Raw genomic sequence first — 14,635 nt, forward strand, 5'->3', positions numbered from 1 at the left:
AAGGGGCAGGAGACGAGACGTTGGAGAAATCGTTTATTGGCACGGTTGTTTCATTCACACACACCAAAGCTCTGTCTCACTGGTTCAGTAGGCAGAGGTAAGGGGCTATTTTACAGTACAAGGGAGAGCCTGCTTCACTTATTTCAGCCCTGTAGCATTAGCTCAGCAATATACTTTGTGCTTTAAAAGAAAATCAAAAGCTCTTTCACTATATTAGTGTTGGCAAATCGCATGATTCCTCCTACACTGCTATTACACTTCCCCCAATAACAAAAATAAGATTATTTCTACTTCCTTGCCACCTGTGGCTCAAAGAAAGCTTCAGTTGCGTGCAAGTTCGCCAGGTACCTCCAAGCATCTGCATGAGCTCCCTGTGGCAGACCTGGAGAACATCATCTGCAGTCCCAAAGTACTACACCAGCTCGCAACACACAGCAGCACCCTTGCCAAGGCATGGCCCGAGCTGCGTAGCCCTGGCCAAAAGCAGTTTGCCCTTCCCAGCGTGCTCCTGAATACTGCAGGACATTCGATCAAAGCTCATGGAGCTCCAGCCAGGCCCTTCCCTAGGATCAATAACCCCAGATTACAGCAGAAAAAGAAAAAAAAAATAATTAAAACAAAACAGCAGCTGAGGAATGAGTGGTTTAAAAAGCAGCCGAAATAATGGAGCAGAGCAAGCGATGCAGAAAGGACGTGTCACAGGCAGGAGGGGCTGTAGGCAGCCCCGTATCAAGTTCATCAGTATTTTGTCACTAATGGGACTACGTTTAGCCAATTCAACAAGGCACACGCTCTCTGCTAACAGTCAGACCGCCCCAGCCAGGGGTGCACCGGCCATGCCTGGATTTGCCAGCAGCCTCCGTCTCTGCTGCCCCACCAAATCCCTGCTCCCAGTGCAAAGCTACTGCTTCCCTCCCTCCCAGTAACAGACTGGGCTGGAAGGGGTCCGGGCTAGCCAAAAACCACGACACAAAGAGGCCAGCAAGCCCCCGAGCAGTCCTTTGAGCAGGGAATGCCCCCAGCTGCGACCCACCAGGAGCAGAGGGCTTGCAGACGGCAGCTGACACCAGTACAGGACCTGCCACCTCCAGCTCCATCATACAACTAAAAAATAAAAATAAAAAATAAAAACAAAACAAAAAGATAAAAAGCTTTAATAAAGTAACCTCAACTATCGTCTCTTAGAGGGGGGGCTCTGCGCCCAACCCGCTATCGGTTAAAAGCATCAGGGACTCGGGATTATTTGTGGTTTGATCAACTCAGCAGTGATGCACGAGGCCAGTTACACCCTCTTCCAGTATTGCTCCGTCCGGGGGATGCCGGCCACGATTTCGGACTCGATGCCGCAGTGGTCCTCTCCTCGGAGGATTTTGAAGAATCCTGGAAGAACACCAGGGGCACGTCAGTTCCCCTGCCTCACCGAGTGCCCAAGGAGACCAGGGAATGGGGGTAGCCCCCTTGACACCGATAGCTTTGTGCTCCTCACCGTTATCCCCCCAGTCGGTGTTCCAGGAGTTAGCAGCCAGCCAGTAGGGGGTCCCGTTTTCGACCCCCCAGCCCAGGATCCGGATCGCGTGGCCTCCGACCTGCTCCCCGGACACGTGCTGGTACACCCCTGCAAGGCAGCACCAACACATCAACAGCTTTCCCCCCGCAGAGCGCTGCCAGCTTTCAAAATATTCGATATGAAAAAACAGAGACCAGCTGAGAAAGGTTTTTTGGTGTTTTTTTTGGGGGGGTTCTCCCTTTTTGGTTAAATGAACTCAAACCTGAAGATAAAACGGAGAGAGAGAGTTGGGAAGGAGGCACTCAACAAGAGGCCCAGAGGCAGTGCAGCCCAGAGCAAGGAATTGGGGTCCATCTGCCACGATTTTACCTAAAATCCTAACTCTGATGCGGTTTTGGGAGTTCCTTCTTGGGGCTTCCCTTTGAACCACTCTTAAAAACCTATTCCCCTTGCTACAAACCAATGGATAAAGGAGATGTTATCTGCTCGTGTTCTCAGAACACCAAATACTCAAATATGAACCCGAGATCTCCCTTCAGATTTGGGTACAGGGACAAGGGCCGCACAGGACAGACCCTATGGGTGAGGTAGGGACCAGCCTCAGTGCCGATGCTCACCAGACTTGTACATCAGGAAGTCCTCGTAGACAATAAAGGCTCCTTCCACCGGTCCGTTCTTGTAGATCTCAGCCATGATTTCCTTCTCGCTGTGAGGGACGCCGTAGGATGTGATGCCTAGCAAGGTGGAAGAAGTCCTACCATCAGCCCAGCTTTGTTGGGCCCGTATCTCCAAATGGCTGCACTATAACTGCTCAGTGTGCCCTTTCTCCACTTAAAGCTTAAATTCAAACCCAGCTGCTCTGGAGACACAGGCACAGCTCAGCAGGGGAAGTGGGCTCCAACCATCCCTCTTCCCTTGGCTTAACCCAAGGGTCCCATTCTGTACCCAAAGACCTATACCAGACAGCTGTGGAAAGGGAAGTTCTCCCCTTTTCCAGATTCACTTCTAAAAGAAAAATTACTTAATGCTAAGACAAATCTGGAAAAAGCAGCCAGACAACCCTCCGCGTAGAGTCCCAGCGGCTACCAGTAGGGAGGAAGGAAGCAGATGTGAGGCCAGACTCAGCACCGTGCTCTTCAACCCAGGTGGTCACCTCCTGCACCCACATTACCACAACCAAGAGGACCCAGATCACCTCCCCCATCTCAATTAGCACAAATGGGCGCGTCAGACGGGCTCACGGCACCCATCCTGAGGATGTTGGCCATACAACTGCTTGGGAAGAGGTCTCATCCCACGCACCCCACGGAGCTGCTGCTGGGAGGCCACCTCCTTACCATAGTGCTTGTCTTCCTTGTACGAGGGCGAGTAGCCAGGCTCGCAGTGCCGGCTGCACCTGGGGGTTTCTCCTCCCTCCCCAGTGCACGGCGGCCGGGAGCCATTGACGTGGTGCTCACAGGGTGGGATGGAGTAGGGACGGCAGCCTGGAAGGCAGAGGTAGCATGAGCCGGCTGTCCCCGAGCAACCCCTCAGCCCCAGCAGCCAAGCTGAAGAAGGCAACAGATGCCCTGAGCAAAATTATGATCCTTTTAAGCCAGAAACCCCACAGATCAGTGGGGTGAGGGCAAGAGGAGGTCATCACCAGATGAGCAATCGCTGCAGGTTTCCCTTTGGACCTGCTTCCCACCGCCACCCTCTTGACAAGGTGAGGGAAAAGATGGAAACCTGAACCACCTTATGGCCCTGCTAGGAGGTGGTGGCAGAGGTTTCCAGTCTGGAAGTTGCTTTTGGAAGGTGAAACACGGCAGGAAGACTCCTGCCCCCAGCCAAAATATATTAAATTGGTCCAAGGCCAACAAAAACATCCACAGACTGATTCAGACCTGCCCCAACCCCAGTTTTGTGGGGTGGTAGGTGTGACTACTGTGCCACATGGGTGTCTTGTCCCACATGGGGGGCCAGAGGGAGCCATGGGGACAGGAGCAGCCAGCAGGGCTAGCGGAGGTGCTCAAGGCCATGGTACAGCCATGAGGACGCAGACCAGCATGTCCGGAAGGGCACTGTCCCATAACTTAGTGCGGATGCTCCTCTTGGCCTTCACAAGGCTATGATCCAGGACTTACCCACGTGGGAGTCGTAGAGGCCCCCGGACACGAGGCCCCGCTCTGTCCAGTACCTCCACGCACCGGAGGGGTAACCACCATTGCACCTGTGGAAAGAGGCAGAAGTTCGAGCTCCAGCCAGGCCGAGGAAGCTGAAGTTGATCCTTTAAAGCCTCAGAGCAAGAAGGAGCTAAGAGCAGCCATGTCTCCAAATCCCAAAGTAGTGGGGCCTCCTCACCAGGTCCCTGGTCAGCTTCTGCCCCCAGAACCACACAGCTCGGAGACCGAACTCCCAGCCCTGCTCCCAAAGACTGCAAAAGCCACAGGTAAAATAATTTTGCCAAAAAAACAAGGCTTTGGGGCTACTGAAAGATCCTCCCTTTGGCCAGCTACTGGTGGAGGCAGGACATGGCCCAGATGGGCCTTCAGGCCATGCAGTCACCTCCATGTTCCCACCCAACTCCACCATCTACAGCACAAGCCACCGGTGGGGCTTTGTGCTGAGGGGGAAGACTAAAAAAACAAGACCAAAACAACACCAGCATCTTCGGGCTGTGTCCCCGCTCCTCCTACCCCGCTTTGAAGCCAACAAGTGCCCCCAGCAGCTCACCCCATGCCGCACTCGAAGCCGCAGCACGACAGCAAGTCCTCTGCCGACACCTCCACGCTCACCTTGGCGTTTGTGTGGACACAGATCCTGTCTGAAATGGCCTCTACAGCACCAAAGGCCTGTGGGCAACCCCCCCAAAAAAAATATACAAGGCAAGGTGGTTAGGGTAGGCCATGGGAGAGAAACCAGGCAGATTTCTGTCCCCTCCTGGGAAGGAGTTGAGAGCACCAAGCTCAAGTGTGGCTGGGACAAGCCCACTGAAGTGCTAAGACATCGCAGAATCCCCCGTGCCCCCCAGTTTTAAAGCTCAGTAGCAAACTCAGCAGCCTGCTTGCTGTCTGCCAAACCCCGTATCGACAGGACCTGAAACCCGTGCTCTTACCCAGCAAGAGCCACAGGAGCCCTGGTCTCTTATCTCGCTGATGGTGGGACAGTTGGGCCACTGCTTCCGTGAGTCAAAGTTATCTGGCAAGTCCAGATCTGCAGCAAAATCGACCCTGCAAGGGAGAAAGAGGGAAGTCCTGTTATAGGAACTCCAGTGAAGCAGGACCCGGGGCAGTGCCCTCTCCAGCCAGCTCAGGAGGTGACCTGGAGGAGGACTGCTCCTGTTATTAACTGCTGAAGGAGAATGAACACTGCTGAAGTCCTCGGACCAGGCCAGCAGCTCCTCCAGTGCTCTGAGTTTTGAGGCTTACAACTAACATGATTGCTCAAGTAGCTGGCACAACACGGGATGGAAGTTCCCCACCACACTACCTCCATGCGAGATGTCCACAAGGTACCAAAAAGTGAGCTGTACCCAGGGGAACCCCGCTCACAGCCTGCCAGGAAAGACCCCCCACCCACTGCAGACACACCAGGAGCATCTACAGCAGCTTTTGCGGGGCCCTCGTCTTCTTCCCCCAGCACTCACCTCTCGGGGAGCTTGGGCCCACCTAGGAAGGTGCCACAGAGCTTCTTCACGTAGCTCATGTCAGTGTTGTGGAAGTTGTGTCCTGCCTGGGGAGAGACAAGGAGAGGTGGCACAGGACTCTCCACAGCCACCAAGGGCACAAGCCTGGTGCTCCAGATCTTCCTCCTGGTCTATGAGCTCATCACCAATTACCACCACAGCAGGAATCCGTGATGGCACCAGCTCAGTGGAGAAGCCAACTGGGACCAAAGCTGGTTTGATGCAACCACGGTGGCGAGAAACCCAAACCACAGCCACCGAGCCCCACGGAGATCGTCCCTTTGTCCTCCCCCAACACCATCCCAGTACTCACCTTCCAGGTGGTGTTGAGCTTGTTGATGTGGTTGACCAGGTCGCTGGAGAGCGGCGGGTAGTAAGGAACGCTGCGGGCATTGGCCAAGGCCACCAGGATGCACAGGATGGACACGGACGGCCACATCTTGGCTACGGCACGGGTCGCTCCACCTGCAGCCAGATTTGGGAATCATTGGAAACCTCCCCAGCGTGGGCTCTGACCACAACGTGCCCACGCAAAGCCCTTGACAACCCCAATTTACCCCAAAGGTCAGGAGAAGACATGAGAGCACACTAATAATCCCCCCTGCCACTCAGAAGTGCGTCGGACAAGGCACCCCTGCTCATCGTCTGCTGCGGGATTAGCAGCAGCAGGAAAAGTCCCTTTTGAAGCAGATCCAAGGGACTGAGTTTAGAGTGCATTAAGAGCTGTGTTTGCTTCCATAAAACCAAAGGATAAGGAATAAATGATCAAACTGCAGGGCTGCAGCCCCAGGAAACTCGCCAGTCCCTTCTTTGCTGCAACACTCTTTGAAGATGCTTCTGCAGAGCACATTTTCGGGGTTTATGGCCTCATTTTGGCCAGCTAGTGGCCCTGAGGACCCTAAACGTGCTCACATCACAGAGTGGGGAGCTCAAGCCCACGCAGAGGTGACCCGCGACCAGCTCCCATCCCATGGGGACTTCTCAGGAGGCTTTGAAAAGTGGCAGCATGCCAAGAAAGTCCCAGTTTGGGGAACGGAGACACGGGGGAAATACAGGGGCATGGCAAGCCCTCAACATAGCCCCCCCATGTCAGAGCACAAGCTGGTTCCACGTCCCCACACCTGACTCGGGCACGCCACGAGCTCTTCGACCTCTGCAAAAACACTCAGGTGCCCCCCTCCACCAAAACCCTTCTCCAAACCCCCCCTGAGCAGCCCTAAAAACCTCGGATACTCACAGCAGCGCTGAGCGGCAGAGGCTGAGGCTCTAATTCCTACTCATCTCAGCAAGCCGGGTGCGTAATCACCTTTGCAAGCCCAGGCTTAAACCCCTGTGGCCAAACACGCCGGAGCAGCCCCACAGCTCCCATCAGCAGCTCTGCGAGCAATGGGGACACGCGCACACATCTCCAGGCTGCCTCCACCCACTCGCAGCCAAGTTTAGCCTTTCCAGGGAAGAAAGCCCAGCAGCAGTGTCCTACTTTCTGCCAGCAGCAAGCCCAGGCGCCTGCAGCCTCCCCCTTTCATTTTTCTCCCCCATTCATCCACCACTTATCGATTTTTGCCCCCCCATAGCCCTTCGTGCTTTCGGCAGGATGCTCAGCCCAAAAGCTGAGCTGAGTTTCAGCAACGCGTGGGGCCTCCTGCCCCCCAAATCTCACCTTTCTGAAGGTGTTCCCAGTCCAATCACAGGACCATTTGGCCTCTCTGGGAGGCCTTTTCTGCATCAAGTGGGTCTAAATGGGACCCTGCCCATTGGGTTGGACAGTCACAGCACCCGAACGCTGGCGGGCAAGGCAAGGATTTATCTCCCAGCACCCGGATAAAGCTGCAGCAGCCTGACCAGAGGCAGCTGAGCTGCACCCAGGGCATTTCCGTGCCCCAAGATGCCCGGTGCAGCAGCAACAGAGTGGGCTCAAACCCCTCTGTCCCCCAGGATGAGCCCAGCCCCCCCCAGTTTACACCACCCCAGGTCTGGCAGCACAACAGCCTGGTTAATCCTCAGGTTACGAGACCACACGGGCTGCACACCTCCAGCTGCAGCCAAGCAGAGACGGAGCTGAAAGAGGACACCGCCACTTGCAAGCTTGCTTACACCCCAAAACGTGGCTCGTGGCCAGGAGCAGCCTCGTCTCCTTCTGTGCAACCCAAACAACCCGCGGCCTGACGGCCATTTCAGCAAACAACCCCCTCGCCGAGCCTGCAATGGGCTGAGAGCGGGTGTTTTTGGGGGGAAAAGACCGATGCTCTCAGCTGGATGACGCTATCCCAAGGTTTGCCGGAGGATTTGGGTGGAGAAGGAAGGGGAAAGCCTCGATCTCACGTGATTTCTTCCTCCCCACCCCCCCCCCCCAGCTTTAGCAAGCGCCCTGCGTGCGGTAAATCTTGGCTGCAGAGAGCGAATTTCCGCTGAGAGCGAGTCACGGGGGCAGCCTGCGGCCGGGAAAACAGGCTGCTGGCTCCTGCCTTCACCCTCTTTCCCCCCCCCAAAAAGGCAGAGGAAGACGGCCCCCCCGTGGCTCCGTCACCGCTCCTCACCGCCGCTATCTCCCCTGCGCACCCGTCCCCTCCCCGGAGACCTTTGCGGCCATTTCAGACACCGCCACCCCGAAAACGGCACCAAAACCCAAACTTGCGTAAGGGCAGCGGTGCCTGCAGATCTCCGCTTCCTCCTGCACGCTGCTCCAGCGAGATCTTTTCCCTTTCCAGCCCTGGTTTTGCCCCCAGAGGTCTCCAAAGGGGGGGGGGGCCACCTGCAGGCAGCCTCTGCTGCCCCTCCCGGCCTTGGCACCGTCCCCACGCGCGCCGGTTCTGCTTCTGTGCAGCTCTCCCAGGGGTGGTGCAGGCTAATTCAGCAATAAAAGCCACGACTCGCCCCGTTCACCAGGCTTGCAGTGCTGGGAAGAAGCAACAGGGAAAGGCAAAGCTGGTTTTGGGGAGGGTCCCTACCACCAAATGCCCCTGTTCCTCGCCTACGTGGGTGGAGGAACCACCGCCTGGTCTGTACGAGCCCTGGAAAACCCAAAAGGCAGCAGCAAACCCAGCCTGGCCTCGTGCACAGCCCAGTCCTTTCTCCTGCAGGACCCACAGCCTCACAGCTTCAATATTGCCCTGGCAAAGGTTGTTGGACTTCTTGAGACTTCACCTGGGCGATTCTCCAGGTCGCAGGAGGGTGCTTGGGGCGTGCAGCGAGCCCCCCGAGCTGCTCCACCTCCTCCTGGGCTGCAGCAAATCCCCTGCCCCACTGCTTTGGGCCCCAACGTATCCAGTAATGACATTTCTCGAATAAAGAGCAAGAAGTTGAGGCCAGAAAGCAGCTACCTGGGCAGAACGCCTGCAATTCAGCCATCTGGAGGCTTGAAAAGAAATTTGGGCTGAGCGCAACCCTCGGGCTCACGGAGAGGAGCTGCAGCGAGCGAGGGAGGAAAGCAGCCGCAGCGAGACGGGTGTCTGCAGGGGGGGCAGGAGACACGGCCCAGCTGCTCTCTCCATCTCTCCTGATCAAATCTCGAAGCCAGAGGCGCTCCCCTGCCTGTTTTCCCACGGACAGAGCCGCAAATATTCAGCCCGGAGCCGGGCAGGGTCACGCAGCGGATGCTGAGCAAACCCCTCCGCTGCAGCGCCCCACCGCAAAGGTCTTCTCGCCCCCAGATCTGTGTGTCAGCCCCGTCTAAGCGGGCGTTCCCCCGCCCTCCTGCCCCAGTCAGAACAGAAACCACACCAAAACAGGCTGCTCATACCAGCACCCACTTTGGGCAGCTCAGGCCCTGAGATAAGTCAGAGCCCTGAAGCACCTCGTGGCTCCTTCGGCGTCTGTCACCAAGCCCTCAGGGCATCCAGGGAGGCACCCGCACGCCCTTTTCCATAGGGGTGAGGAAGATAAAAGCTGGCCCACCCCTGCAGCTGCAGTACCCCCAGCCCTCGGGGGCAGGAGGTGCTCAGCAAAGCCCTTGTCATGTGCTTTCCTCCAGCCTTTTGCCCCAAATGAGCTTTGTCCTTTGTTCTGGCTGCTGGTGTGACGGAGCCACAACAAAGCCAGGGTCGGGACGGAGCTGGCCAGCCCAGCCGGGTGAGCTTGGTGGCCCAGGGGCACGCACCAGACCCGTGGCGTGGTGACTCCATTCCACCTGTGACTGTATGGGGAGAATTAGATTTGGTTTTTGGCCTTTTTGAAAAAAAAAAAATAATAATATATATATATGCGTCAGCCACTCGTCCCCACACCCAACCCTTCCCAGGAAAGCCAAGCCACTGGCACAGGCTGGATACCTGGCCAAATGGGAAGGGCATCTTGATGCAAGCGGCGGCACTCGCCTCTCCATCTCAAAGCCATGGGATGGGAGAGGGTCCCCTTGAATGGCCACCCCCATCCCCATCCCCATGCCCACCCTCATCCTCATCCTCATCCCCAACCCCATCCCCATCCCCAACCCCATTCTCCATCCCCGTCCCCAGCCAGGCGAGCCCCACAGGACATTCCTCATCGCCCTTCAGCAACAACCCCGCCGTCTTCCGCTCCCACCCGACCCCTGTTAGGAAATTAGGGCGTCCTCCCCCTCCCTGCCCTTCCCCTGCCCTTCCCCTGCTCTTTCCCCTTGCGCCAGCATCCCCCCCCGAACCCCCGACCCCAAAACCAAGCCGGAAAAACAAGCGGAGCTGCGAGCCCTGCCCCCGGTTCCGCTGCAAAGCCGCAGCACGGAGCCCCCCAAAGCCCCCCCAAAGGCTGAACCCGTCCCTTCCCCGGGTCCCCCCCGCCCCGGTCCTCACCGTCCCCCGCTGCGCTCCCGCTGCTCGCCCCGGCCCCGCTGCGCGAAGGGGCAGCTCCGGGCGGCTGAGTCACGGGCAGGCGGCTCCTCCTCTGCCCCGGCCCCTTTCCCTGCCCCTTTGCCAGCCCCTGCCCCTTTTTCCCTGCCCCTTTCCCTGCCCCTTTCCCTTTCCCCGCCCGCCCACTGCTGCTCCCCGCCTCCGCCCCCCCACACCTTGTGCCCTTCCTGCCTGCAGCCCGCTGCTCTCCTCCTCTTCCTCCTGCTTCTCCTCCTCCTTCTGCTCCTCCTCTTTCTCCTCCTCCTCCTTCTCCGGCCCGCCTCCACCCCATCTGTTTCCCACCCCATCCTGCCTAATTCCCTCCTCCAGCCTTCCCAGTTCCCTTCTGCAGCCTGCCTGCAGCCTGTTTTCCTGCCTCCAGCCCGTTTGCTTCCCTCCTCTGTCCTGCTTCCATCCGGGCTGCTTCCCTTCTCCAACCTGTGTGATTCCTTCCTCCAGCCTGCCTGCTTTCTGCCTCCATCCCACTGCTTCCTTCCTCCTCCCTGCCCACCTCCATCCCACCTCCATCCCATCTCCATCCCACCTCCATGCCATGACCATCCCACCTCCTTCCCACCTCCATCTCACCTCCTTCCCACCTCCTTCCCATCTCCTTCTCACCACCACCTCACCTCCACCCCATCTCCATCCCACCTCCACCCCCCGCCCATCCCACCCCCATCCTGCCACCATCCCCTGCAGTTTTCCCCCGGAAGCCCAGCAAATCCGCACCGTGCCAATTTACTTCTTTTCCACTTGACATTTTGGCCAGCTCTCGCAAGAACCGTGAACACCGCAGGTCATTCTAAGACCCGGTTTCATGTCCTGTTCCAGACCACGAGGGTGCCGAAGCTTCACTTTAAAGAGAAAAACCGTATATATACGTTTTTCTCAGCCCCCTCTGGGAGAGGTGGGGATACAACAGATCCTCCGCGAGCAGGAGCAGGGAGCAGATGCTCAGCCCTGCACACACAGCGGGAGCGACGTGAGGAGCTGGTGGGCTCTGCTGGGTTTAGATGTGATGTGTGCCTTGTGGGAACTTGCAGGGCACAAGGTGATGCCAAGCAGCACCAGATAAATCGGGCCATTCATCCTCTTCTTCCCAGCTTCGTCCTGCTGAGCTTGGGCAAAGCAAGAAAAAACAAAACATAACAAAAAAAAAAAAAGAAAAAGGAGCAATTGCATTTAATAAACTTAAATACACCAGTAACATCTCCAATAAACACTGCACAAACACTGGGGCATGTCCTTAGGTGTGTTTATGCTTCGATACACTGGGCAAAGGCCCTTGGACCAGCAGCTTCCTTTCAATATAATCTTTAACCAGCAAAGACACCCTTCGCTGTGTTTTTCTCCGTGCTTTGGAAATGAAAATCATCAGCGAAACGCAAATAAACCCCTCGTGGCCTGCCCAGCCTCGCGCAGACTCTGCCTCACGCAGCGATCCCTCGCGGTGCCGGTCCTTGTTTGCTTTTGCAGATATTTCCTTGCTGCCGTGAGGTTTTGTTGGCTGACAACAGGCAGAAGGACCCGACTTGTGGCCTGACCTTTGCACGACGCAGCTCGCAAGTGCTCAGCACCGCTGGCCATGCGTGCTGCAGACCATCACTCAAGCTCCTTACCCTTTTTTCCAATACCTCCTTATTTCCAAATAGTTTTTTTGCTGCTCTTTATTTTATTTTATTTTATTTTATTTTATTTTATTTTATTTTATTTTATTTTATTTTATTTTATTTTTATTTTTATTTTTATTTTTATTTATTTTATTTTTCTACAAGTGGCATACCAGCACCTTTACAAATGCATTTATTTTGCCTTGCTCTGGGGTCTCTGAGCTGTCCTTTTTGATCCTCCCGGAGCAGCCACCTGGTTTTTGGCAAATGCTTCGTTGTCTTTTTCAAGAAATGAAAGCACAAAGTAAGGCTTTGCACGGGGAGCTGGCCTCTCTCTTCTCTGAGGAAGTGATGAAGTCGCCGTTCCTTTTTCAGTCCATTTGGGCAGGAGAAATGCCCATTTTTGAGGTGGGTTCCTTTGGTAGACGAAACTGAATCCAGCCCAGAAAGGTTCTCCATTACAGATGCTTTCCAAGGAGCCTATAAATCTTTCATGTGCCCAAATGAGGCAGGAAAGAAAACCTTTTCTTCTTCTTTTTACTATGATCACTATTATTATCATTATTATTGTTATTAATAATAATATTTTTAATTTTAATTTTTACTCTTGCAGGGATTTTTAGAGTATCAGAGAAAAAGATGTTTGCTCTGGTTGTGGCAAGCTTCAGCCTTTGGAGCAAAATCCACCACTACAGGAATGAGATAAGGAAACCAGCAGGAGGTCTTGGGCAACCTCCTCTTATCTCTGGTAAAATCACCTGCCTCAACATCACGTGGCAGCGAGCTGCTAAGGGGCTGCTGCAGGATTCACATGGCTAAATTCAGAAAGAGTTTCACTGAAAAAGAAAGAAAGAAAGAAAGAAAGAAAGAAAGAAAGAAAGAAAGAAAGAAAGAAAGAAAGAAAGAAAGAAAGAAAGAAAGAAAGAAAGAAAGAAAGAAAGAAAGAAAGAAAGAAAGAAAGAAAGAAAGAAAGAAAGAAAGAAAGAAAGAAAGAAAGAAAGAAAGAAAGAAAGAAAGAAAGGAAGGAAGGAAGGAAGGAAGGAAGGAAGGAAGGAAGGAAGGAAGGAAGGAAGGAAGGAAGGAAGGAAGGAAGGAAAGAAAAAGAAGGAAAGAAGGAAAGAAGGAAAGAAGGAAAGAAAGAAGGAAAGAAAGAAAGAAAGAAAGAAAGAAAGAAAGAAAGAAAGAAAGAAAGAAAGAAAGAAAGAAAGAAAGAAAGAAAGAACTAAATAATGTAGGCATATTTTTTTGCATTTCTAGGGTTTCAAACCATTATCACACAGGACCAGGGGATGGAAATCAGGTTTTGTTAATAAGCAAAAACCTTGGCTTGGGATAAGAGCAAGTGTGCTTCTCCACGTGGGTTCTTTCTGGATGTGTGCATCCACATTTTTTCCTAATTCACCCTAATAGGCCACTTTTAATCACTAATATTTAACTTCTGAAACAGCACTATAGTATTTTCTTCGAAGATCTTTAATATTCCTGCCCTCACCCCATTCCCTCACGTGGCTCTCCTTGACTTTGTGTCACTGCAGCCCTCTTCGAGCATCTTCTGCTGACGGTTCACCCTCCAAAGCTGACGTTGCCCAGCTCAGCACCAGCTTTCCTCTTCCCATCACGGGGCGGTGAAGCACCCGGTCTACAAAACGTTGCAGATTACCCAACCCGAGGACTTTGCTGCTTCAACAGTAGTGAAATAGAAACGTATTTTTGCCTTCAAGTACATGTGCCAGGTTTTATTGCTTTCAACTGAGAATTAGCCAGCCTACATCGGTCCCCTGTGTCATTTTAGACAACGTATCTGTGTTTTTCGTCTCTAAAAGGACAGGGAAGCCCCGACCCTGCCTGAGAATTGCTGGCTGTAGGAGCTGGACACGGATGCAACTCTCAGCTTGGTGTGGGAGTTGGGATGCCTGAGCTCAAACCCTCACTCTCGAAGCATGTGGCTTTAAAAAAAAAAAAAAATCAACAAATATGCTGGTTGTCAGCTAATTCTGCTGGATTTCAGCTTGCCCAGCAGCAGCTCGAGTCTGGGACCTTAACCCCCCTCTGAGCCCTTTTTGCTTTACAGCTCCCCGCGAGGCTGAAGGTCCCTGCTGGGGTTATTTCTTGCTCGGGACTCGTCCTGCAGCATCCTCCCCCTTCTCCCAGCAGATCCTCACAAACAGGGAACTCCGGTTGTGCAAGCCCTGGTGACTCAGTGAGCTCACGAGGAATCAAGTGACTTTGCCGGATGACATAAGCAAAAAGCAAAAAGCTTCTTCCCACCGTGGCTGGGAAGCAGCAAATCCAGCTCTGGGTGAGCAGAGAGCTGGTGAGAGCAGAGCCCCACGGGGAGGCAACGCCAGGAATATCATTTGTTCCTGGGAGGTTCATGAGGCCTCAGGTTGTGCCAGGGGAGGTTCAGGTTGGAAATGAGGAGACATTTCTGCTCAGAAGGAGCAGCCAGGCGTTGGGATGGGTTGCCCAGGGAGGTGGGGGAGTCACCATCCCTGGGGGTGTTCAAGGAGAGGTTGGACGTGGTGCTTAGGGACATGGTTCAGTGGGTGACATTGGTGGTAGGGGGATGGTTGGAGCAGGTGATCTTGGAGGGCTTTTCCAACCCTAATGGTTCTGGGATTCTGTGTTTCTCTGTCCCTCTGCACAGCTCTGGCTATGGGCAGAGGGGAGGATGAAGGCAGAAACCACTCCAGGCTTCTGCTCCTGGTGCTTTCCAGGACTTTGATTTTTGGGCACACTTAACCCTTGGCAAGGCAAAATCCTCATCTAAATTAAACATTAATAGCTTTTTTTTTTTTTTGCGTTTTTTATGTAAAACATGGAAAATATCCTTTTGCTTCATCATCTCCCTTTGGTGTCTCCCCTCCTTTGACTTCAAGCAGGCACAACCATCAGCGAGCCTTTGTGTTTAGCAGTCCAGGATGGATTTTGGAGTGAATTTTAAATCCATGGGAACTGCTTCGCTCTTTTCCTGGGGGGGCTGCTGCCGCAGCTTTTTTGGAAAAAAGCGCTCTCTTCGCTCCTGTGGTTGGGGCTTCAGCAGGTGATA

The 14,635-nt window shown here is 54.2% G+C and overlaps 1 protein-coding gene across 3 annotated transcripts; it reads right to left on the reverse strand.

Moving 5' to 3' along the window:
• Positions 1 to 20: 20 nt before the first annotated feature.
• CTSB (cathepsin B) lies at positions 21 to 10,233 on the reverse strand. Of its 3 annotated transcripts, none has more exons than XM_083830742.1 (10): positions 10,150 to 10,233; positions 5,485 to 5,636; positions 5,133 to 5,218; positions 4,602 to 4,716; positions 4,220 to 4,338; positions 3,631 to 3,716; positions 2,845 to 2,991; positions 2,125 to 2,241; positions 1,487 to 1,615; positions 21 to 1,380 (listed from the first exon to the last, which is right to left on the reverse strand). In XM_083830742.1, exons 2-10 carry the CDS (start codon positions 5,608 to 5,610, stop codon positions 1,283 to 1,285), a joined length of 1,023 nt encoding a protein of 340 aa, XP_083686868.1. In that variant the 5' UTR covers positions 5,611 to 5,636; positions 10,150 to 10,233; the 3' UTR covers positions 21 to 1,282. The 3 variants fall into 3 exon arrangements, with proteins under 3 accessions (XP_083686868.1, XP_083686869.1, XP_083686870.1); XM_083830743.1 differs by lacking the exon at positions 10,150 to 10,233 and adding an exon at positions 9,938 to 10,094; XM_083830744.1 differs by lacking the exon at positions 10,150 to 10,233 and adding an exon at positions 6,409 to 6,586.
• Between the last annotated feature and the right edge of the window lie 4,402 nt (positions 10,234 to 14,635).

Source organism: Anser anser (genome assembly GCF_964211835.1).
Source record: "Anser anser genome assembly, chromosome: 3".
In the NCBI taxonomy this organism is placed as follows: Eukaryota; Metazoa; Chordata; class Aves; order Anseriformes; family Anatidae; genus Anser; species Anser anser.

Excerpts from the sequence above, each read along its gene's own strand:
- CTSB (XM_083830742.1), bottom strand. The coding sequence starts at position 5,610 with ATGTGGCCGTCCGTGTCCATCCTGTGCATCCTGGTGGCCTTGGCCAAT. Across the intron at positions 3,717-4,219 it reads GGCTTCGAGTGCGGCATGGG|GTGCAATGGTGGTTACCCCT; the intron begins GTGAGCTGCTGG and ends CTCTTTCCACAG. Across the intron at positions 2,242-2,844 it reads CAAGGAAGACAAGCACTATG|GCATCACATCCTACGGCGTC; the intron begins GTAAGGAGGTGG and ends CCACCTTGCTAG.